Raw genomic sequence first — 9,360 nt, forward strand, 5'->3', positions numbered from 1 at the left:
CCATTGTAATAGCTCCGGGTTACGGTATCGGCTTACCTACCGGTGGGATGTGGTAGGTGCCACCATGACTCAGAAATCGGGTCGTGATAGTTTGTTAGAGGAAGTATGTTTGATAAGATTCCAAAAGCCAATGCAATCTTACTGAAGGTAGAATTGTAGATGCTCTCGAAAAAAAAGACTTGATACCTGGCTTTGTTTATACCAAATCATACTCCCTTTGTTTCTTTTTGTAGTTCTCATGTTCTATTTTCGGAGAGTTAATTTGACTAATTTTTACAGCTAAATTAAATTAAATTAAATTAATTTAATATTTTAAAATTAAAACTTATATATTCAAAAACTATAAGAAAGGTACCATAAGTTGCATTTTTTTTAATATGATGAAAAAATAGATCTTAAATTGATCGTCAAAATTTACATCATTTAACTCTAAAAAAAAAAGAAACAATGCAAAATAGAAGGATCAGAGGGCGTATATATTAATCAATGACAAATGTCTTTTATAAATACAATTAATTTTGTCATTTACCTATAATTAATGTAACTCCAATTTTAAATCCAAAAAATTTTGATTTTCATGGTCAAACTTACTAATTATTTTAGCTTTGGTTTGAGGATATTTTCATTGCAGCTATCTTTTGCTAATCATACTATAAGAACAGATTTTGTAACATCTAAAATCTGAGATTGATGCTCACACGATAACTATAGTTGAATTGTAAAAAAAAAAAGTATTATTAGTCATGCTAGACACACTTGGATTGCAGTTGAACAGAAATGTAGCTAATGCAAATACATAGTAACAGAAATGGTATAACAAAAAAGATAAAAAAAAAATATATATATACTACAATTACCATTATGGAAGAATAAGCATAAGTGAGAATACTCTCAGCTACCTAAGAACCCTACCGCTGCAGTGCTGTTGGACACACTTGGATAGCAACTGAATGGAAATGCAGGACTGTTCATTATTTAGATGTTGCCCATAACCTGCTCAATAAAACGTCCACAGAAGTGTAGGATGAGCCACCTTCCTCTAGAGCCAATCTGCTCTTCTCCTTCATGTCTTTCACCTTCGTCCTTATTTCATTTTCAGGATCCATCAACTGCCTTATTGCTTTCTCTATGTCCTCCGCTTTTATAACGTATGTGTTACTTCCCCTGATATTATAATCCATCTTAATATCCACTGCCATACCCAAATCCTTCACTAATTGAAACGCATTTGCTTGCAGCTCCGAATACATTGGCCAAGTTGCCATTGGCACTCCGAACCAGATACTCTCCAATACTGAATTCCAACCACAGTGCGACACAAATCCACCCACGGATGGATGAGACAAGATTACAGATTGGGGTGCCCATCCTATCACCTTTCCAATCCGTTTCGTCCTTTCCAGAAACCCCTCCGGCAAGGCATCTTCCGGGTTCTCATAGTCACTTGGATACCATGAATCTTTAGGTGGTGGCTTTCTTAGAGACCACAAGAACCTGACACCCGCTGCCCTCTAGAGCCTGCGCAATTTCCTTCACTTGCTCTTTATTGAAACTTCCCGAGCTTCCAAAGCAGAGGAACACTACAGAGGATGGAGTTTGTGTATCTAACCATTTGATAATTTCCCCTCGAGATGACTCTTCCTTATTGCCGACGCAACTATTGAGATTCAGCACTGGTCCTACTGGATTAACGGGTGGGATTTTCTCGTCCAGAGAGAGCGATTTCATGGCATGAGTTTCCAACTCCTGCAAGGTGTTCACCAAGATTCCTCTGGTTTCTCGATATCTTTTGGAAATATCAAGGAACATAGTGGAACCACCTTCCTTGTCCAAGAGTATGAACGGCAAACATTTCGCTGGAAATGGATTTAAATATGAAGGTACAGAGAGTTCTGATTCAGGGTCATCCTTGTAATTGGTAACATCCGTGTTAAAATCATCCCTTAGGCTCTGCATATGAAAGTGGAGGCCAAGCACAGCTGCACTAGTCGTGTAGAAAACATAAGTCGGGACACCAAATTCATTAGCCACATCTATCATTGTGGTACACATCATGTCTACCACAAATCCCGATAGTGTAGCTGTTTGCTGAATTTGAGCCACAACCTGTCTAACCTGAGGCTTATGGCTATCAATAAATCCAGAAAAGAATGTTTTGCTGTTGAGGAGTTGCAAAGTGGATTCATCTCGAGGGAGAAGTATAAATTTCAATTTTGATGAGGTGCAATTAGCATTTGAGGAAAGTGATTGGATGTAAGGATTGAGATTGGAGTCTAGGTTCATGTTCATGATAAGGACAGTAACGGAGAGCTGATCATCTCTCGTTATAAGGAGCTTTGCCATCTCTATTGCGGGTACCAGATGACCCATTCCAGGAGATGGTATGATGACCAACTCTGCCTTCTTGATTTCACTCATTTCTTGATCCTATTGCCTTAACCTATAGTTTGTGATGTAATAAGCTTTGAAGAGAAAGATGGGCTTTTCTACTAGGTGTGTGGGCATATGCTAGTTAATTAGGCATTATGTGAGGAAGATATGAGGTCATTTGGAGTCAATAGGTACAGATGTAGTCAACCAAGTAAAGAGTTCAAGAGTATGATGGTCTTGGGGATCACGAACGGAAATGATGTCATGCCTTTGATCATTTAAAAAAAAAAAGAGATGTGGATAAGCATCGTAAGTCAAAAACGGGTTAAGGCCACAAACATTCCTTTTTAGTAGGCGTTTCGAGATGCAGTTTTATTTTGTGATTTAAAATTATAAGATAAAATCAGTATATATATATATGGTTTAAAATTAATTTTATATTATGAGATGAAATTATAAATTCTTCAAAAAACTTAATTTGAGATTTCGCATTATGATTTGAGATTTTTCAAATTTATAAATTTATATTTTATAAAAAAATACAACTATTTATATCGAGTGATCATTTATTTCATATGTAGATTAAATTTATACTCCTCCCTCGCCCCCCCCCCCCCTTCTCCCTCCCCTCCAATTTTATGTATCGCAATTTTCTTTTTAATTTGTTCCAAAAAAATATCATATTTTCTTATTTGATAAATATTTAAAGATACAGTTCTACCTTTATCTTTATTGATCCCACTTATAAACCGCACTTAACTAAAGATAATAGTAGTATATTTTTCTAATAAAGAAAAATTTAGTAAATATCACCAAGTCTTTTCTTATTTCTTAATTTCGTGTCAGTCAAACTATGCCACATAAAGTGGGATGGAGAAAGTATTAATTTTATTTTTAAAATCATATGTCTCATAAAATTATTAATACCACCAACATAAACTTTATTATTACCTCAAATCAATCCCTACTTTACTAATGATTTTTGACCAAATTTCAAGTAACAATGTTGGTTCATCTTCTCAGTCATTTGATCGAGAAACACAAGCTCAACATGGAGAGATTGTTTGTAGAATTCTATAAAAAGGTTAGTAAACCAAAACTCAGGTTCAGTTTTACTTTTTTATTAAATTAAAATTTGATCAATAAATGTCCTATTTTTTTAGAATAGCATTGTGATATATAGTATATTATATATTTATTATAAGCTTTTGTTTATTTGATAAGAATAACTTTGTGGTAGTGTATTATGCATTTATTATAAATTTTTACTTATTTGGTAAGATTGTATAAAGAATTGCGATAATTTTGATAGTTTTAACAACTTTTTTTTTTTTTTTTTTATGTTTATGAGAAAACATATAATATAAAAAGTTCAAACGAAAAAGGGACAAATATACCCTCGAACTATGATAAATGGTATGTATATTAATACAAGCCAAATGAGCGTCGACGCTTTTGATCACACAACTCGAGGCCGACACAAGGAGGTCCAAGCCAGATCAACCTAAGGATTCAAGAATGTGCTTGGAGGACCTTCTTTGAGCTCCTAATTAAACAATGTAGTATTTGGAAGATAGCTTGGAGCCGAGGAAAGACATGGCACAAGGAATAAAGAGAGCCCTTGCGGGTTATTTTTAAAATATTCACTTTAAACTACTTTTGTAATAGGCTATTTTGGCAAAGGCAAATACTATAAATATGTGCCTTAGATATTTCATTTCCTTAGTTTTTGGATGAATTATGAATAATTACTCCTTGTTAGTGAGTGGCAAGCTTGAATTAGCTTGTGTTGATCTTTCGTTTAGAAACACATCCAATTTTCTTGTGGTCTACGTAAGAGTTAGGTGCTCATAGATAATCAATAAGGGAGTTCTTTGGGTTTGATACATCCTTTGATTGCCCTTTTGTTATCTTCTTGTGTCTATCTTTTTATCTTTTCTTCCTATCCTTTACTTTATTGTTCTTTTGATTTCGTATCATAGTTTAATTTTCATTTTCGTATTTTATTTTTCTATCATTTGGTATCAGAGCCGAGATTGATTTCATTTCTACGAAGTTAATCTTGGGTCTAATTGTCTTAGAAAATTGAAAAATCACAAAAAATTACTATTCACGTTTTTTATCTTAGGTTAATTTTTGAGTTTTAGATTTTTGAGTATTCTTGTGTTTCTGGTGTTAGATTTGAGTTCTCTAACACTATTAGAGTCCAAAGATCAAATTCGAGCTAAATCAGAGCATTATTGAGTGCTCTATCCTTGTTGAAAGCTTGGGTTGAAGACTTTGAAGTTGGTTACAAGAGCTGAAGTTTTTGGTGAAGAATTTGAGTAAAATAGTGTTTGGAATGAATTTAGAATAAAAAGTGCTTAGGTTCGAAATTTTAACTCATTTCGAGCTAAGAAGAAAAAGTTGAAAAAGTTGGTGTTCTTGAAGAAATTGTTATTTTCAAGAAGAATTTTTCAGATAACATTGGTTGTTTGATCCATTAAGAAGAAAGAAAAGGTGTGGAAAATTATTTGTACTAGGGCATCTCCGAAGATCTCAAGGATATTCCAAGAGAAGGGTACAAAAGGGAGACTGTTAGACGACATTTCAACCATTTCAAAAGACATTTTTAGCCTTGTGAAAGTTAAATTTTGGGTCATCTGCCTTGGAGGTGCCTTAGAAGTATGCCCAACCTGCTAAAGAAGGTCAAGGTCTCCTCAAACCAATAGCACCGTGTCCAGGATGCCTTGCACCTGCATTCCATATGCTAAAGTAGGTTGTTTAGCGCACACAACCTCTCCCTAACGCAAATTGAGTTTCAAGCATCAAATTCAAGCTTACAAATGCATTTCAACACTTAAATTACTTCATTGCTCAAGGTTTGATTCTTTAGTTTCATTTTCTTGATTCCTAAACTCATCATTAATTCCTAAGCTACTCATCAACTAGTAATTCATCTACTAAGTTGATTGATTAGTTCTTGAGATCCATTTCTTTCATCGTCCAATTTCTTGCAAGATTTTCTCTTTTTAAATTCATTGTGCTTCCTTGATTTAAGTCCTTAAGTAATTTTATTTTTTTAATTTTTTCAAACAAGAATCCATTCCAACCTCAAACCACAATTGGTACCAAGCAAACTTGTTGGAGTATAAACGATCTAGCAATGCTTGCGACACCAATTGAGAGACCAACCAAAGGTATGAACTTTGAGAGCTTGTGAAGTTGTTTTCCTAACCTTAGCTTGTTTGTTATTTTTGTTTTTCTAGTATTTATTTTGTTAGATGTCATGGATGACAACACCTCAAATGCAATTTTAACGGCGCTTGAAGCTCTCAACCGTAAGATAGATAACAGATATGGGAGGATGGATAACATGATAGATCGTCTAAAATATCATAACTCCAACCTTCAAGCTCCCTTGAGTCGACACACTCCAAACGAACTTCAAGGTAACCAAGATAACTCTTGCACTCTAGTAAATGTGAAATATCATTTTAAGGTAGTAGTCAGCTAAGTGTAAATGATAGCTTATCTTTAGGAGAGCCTAATGTCTTTTTACTTCATAATGATAATGTACAACATGAGATCGTGGATACACTAGTTGATCCTAATGATGACAAAATTAACTCTTCTAGTAAGATCGATTTGTGTCCACTTAGTGTTGAAGCCAATATGATGAATGATGGTATATTGTCTTGTGAAATTTATGTTGATCAACTTATGTGCGAAACTAGCCCACAACTTGAGGATGTTTGTGATGTGAGTAATGAACCTCAAGTGAGTGATGTTATTGAAAATGTTTATCAAGTAAATAGGAGTAACCCTTTGAGCATGACTTTTAGTGAGGCTCTTATTGCTTGTTTGGCTCATAGGGATAATCATGTGTTTGAAATATCTTTGACACTTGATAGCAGTCTTTTAGAGAGTGAACTTGCATATTCTAAATCCTCTTCATGGATAGATCCTTCTCTCTTTAAGAACAATATCTTGTTGGAAAGATAGCCTTCCCCATTCATGTGGGGAATTGTTGGTTTCAAGGTGTATATGTGAATGAAAAATGGAGGAAAAATAGTGGAGAAAAAGAGACTCACCAAATTGGAAAGTGTAGTCTTTTTAAAGGAAATTTCACTAATTCTCCCACATTGGTGGGTCAAGAGAACTTGTAAGTGTTTATAATGAGGAACACTTACTCCACATGGATAGTGAGGCAAGAAAAAGGTGGTGCCTCATGCCATCGTTGTCGTCGTTCACTCGGCTCGGCTTCGGTTTTGGATTTGGATTTGGCAAATGATCGAACGATGAGATCTATCTTTTTAGATAAATTTCATTTGAAACTTGTGTTACAAGTGAAAAATGTAATCCAAAATCTGATATAATTATTTTTATCCAAGTGCGGGCGCATTTCGGACGCCATGCAAATGCATCGAGGGAAAAGGCATACTGTTTCGCACTGTAGGGTGACTTGCGAGCGCAAATACATTACAGGTACACGACCTGTGGGTGCAGATGTAAGCACAGAAGCTACTGAAAATTGTGAAATGTCACCTGCAGCTGCAGATCAGGCGCAGGTCCAGTACAGACTGGGCGTAGGGATATGACTGCTACTGAATAGGTGCCTTTCTGCTGAACCAATGCATCCTTTTTGAAATGACACATTTAAGGCTATTAATATCTGATATATTCCTCAGGTATAGACATGATTTTTCACATAAAAACACTCTTCTTCTATACAAAACTCCGTGTGATCATTAAGTTGTTGAGTGAGTTCAAAGAATCCAACAATTTAAGGTACTGCTATTGTTTGGATCGAAAGCCATTTTATCCTGGGAGAAAGATTCTATAACCTCGGGTACAGTAAGGGGAATTATTCCTTAAGGACACTCCGTGAAGTCGGGGGACTTGGCTTTGGATTTCTATTTCATCTCATTTCTGAAATCTAACATACTCCTTGGATAGATTATACATAATCTTGTGTTGAAGGTGTTAAGGAACTTTATAAGTATTCTTGTCTTTGATTTGAACTTGTATATATACTGACTCTTATACCCGAAAATATTGTAAATAACAATCATCCATCACTTTTTGCTTCAGTTGAGGATTCATTGCTAGTGTATCAAAAGTTGATGGATGAGCCAGATTCACACTTTGCCAACCATAACTCCCAAGTGGGTTGAATTTTATCACCTTGTTTTCCTCTTTTATGGCTTTTGTCTTTGAAGAATAAACGACAAATATGTTTTCAGCAGCATTTCCCTGTTACTCTTAAGGAAACTTTGTTCATACCATATTTGTTCCACTTTTTCTAAAGACAAGTAGCCATCATCACAATTGGTCTTCCGACTTTCCACAATTTTCAGCTCCCAAATGAGTTCCACTCTTTCAAATGTGTCAATGAGTTTCTTATCCTTGCTAATGTTAACTGGAAATTTCTTTTCTTTCTCTGCCTTGGAAATTTTGACCCTTTGTAATGAAGGGTGGTTCACTATAGTGCTTAAGTAAAATTTGGAAGCTTCAAAGATTTCATTTGGATTTAAATCAAATTTTTCCTCAATGATGAGGGTCATTTGGGAAGAGTAGTTTCCCATAAAGATTCCAACTTTTGACAAGATTTTGTATTGGAGATTTTTGGGTATAAGCTGGTTTGTCATGTTCTACAAACTTTTGGGTGAAGCTTTTGGAAATATTACAAACTTTTGGGTGAAGATTTTGGAAATATTATTGTCGAGGAAAGTGAATGACTCAGTCGAAAAGCTTGCCTTAGAAGTTGAGAATGGCAGGGTCAGAGATATAAATGGACATAGGTTCTCAAGCAATTTTTGGAAAGGGTCTTGTCAAATAGAGGGAGAAAATGGAAGTTTTAAAATTAAGTTTCATGGACCTACATTAACCGACTAATTCGAGAAAATCGAAGGAAAGGTGTCAAACAAGTTTCATTTTAACTATTGTTGACACTTGATCAAGTTTAAGGGTTAAAAATACTTAAAAAGTTGATCAAGTTAATTGGAGACTCAATTAACATTTTTAAAACTTTTTAATCTTTTTAAAAATACAAATCTACCCACAACTATATTTAGTAAAAACAAAAAATTTAAAGTGGAAAAAATCAGTTTTCAAAGTCGATCCTCTCTCCTCTCAGACATCTGTCATCTCTTTCTCTCTCAAGCCCAACATCTGTTGCCCTCCATCGACAACAGATCATCGAGGCAACCAATTCTTAATCTTAAACCCTATAAAATGCAAATGATTGTAAAGTGTGGTACAAATTTCAAATCTACTGGTATACTTATTTTGGTAAATAAGTAACAAAAGAAATAATACAAAGTTAAGCAAAGAGATCTCAAACCAGTATACATCAGAGTGACTAAAACTTAATGTTCAGTGTCTAGCCATAACAAACACATGTATGGATTCCATTGCGAAAAATGAAAGCGAAGAATCGCCATCAACAAAAAAAACTCGTATTCTAAAAGACTGTTGAATATAGAGAAGCAACTCATAAAATATATAGATACGACACTGAAAGACTGCACTGCTTGTTATCAAATTTTTTCAATCTCCTTAGTCTTGTTCTTAGATCACCAACTTTTATTTATTTGTTGAATTATCAAGTCATTTACAAGTTTCTAGCTTGGATTAAATCTTATATAATAATGTTAAACAGGTTCAAAATTCCTTTGGTTCACGTTACTTGGGCAGCTTAATTTATTAAGTTAGGAAAATGGTGTTCTTTCTTTTACTACCTTTTAGCATGACAAATAGAAAATATAAAATGTGAGAAGGAGGCTAATTGTTTCAACTCCCAACAAAAAAATTTCCACTACAATTTAGGCATTTGATAGACAAATTACTTATGCTTTGCACAATAGTCTATTCGTGAAAATCCACTGTCTTTGTTAATTCTCAAAATTTTTCGACTACTTATTATTTCCTGCCTCATGACAAAAGTATTTTAAAAACTTATCCAAAGAGATAGTTGAAACTTCGATATAGAGAAAGGGTAGCAATTAA

The 9,360-nt window shown here is 34.4% G+C and overlaps 1 protein-coding gene and 1 pseudogene across 1 annotated transcript; both read right to left on the reverse strand.

Annotated features, from left to right (window-relative positions):
• Nucleotides 1-716: 716 nt before the first annotated feature.
• LOC124895807 (UDP-glycosyltransferase 71E1-like) lies at nt 717-2,626 on the reverse strand. The gene is given in 3 exon segments (XM_047406229.1): nt 717-1,013; nt 1,016-1,502; nt 1,504-2,626. Coding segments are annotated over 3 exon segments (1,440 nt in total). The 5' UTR covers nt 2,419-2,626; the 3' UTR covers nt 717-975.
• A 4,566-nt stretch (nt 2,627-7,192) lies between these two features.
• On the reverse strand, nt 7,193-8,044 carry LOC124895812 (annotated as a pseudogene).
• Between the last annotated feature and the right edge of the window lie 1,316 nt (nt 8,045-9,360).

The sequence above is a fragment of the Capsicum annuum genome, unplaced genomic scaffold, assembly GCF_002878395.1.
Source record: "Capsicum annuum cultivar UCD-10X-F1 unplaced genomic scaffold, UCD10Xv1.1 ctg997, whole genome shotgun sequence".
Classification (NCBI taxonomy): Eukaryota; Viridiplantae; Streptophyta; class Magnoliopsida; order Solanales; family Solanaceae; genus Capsicum; species Capsicum annuum.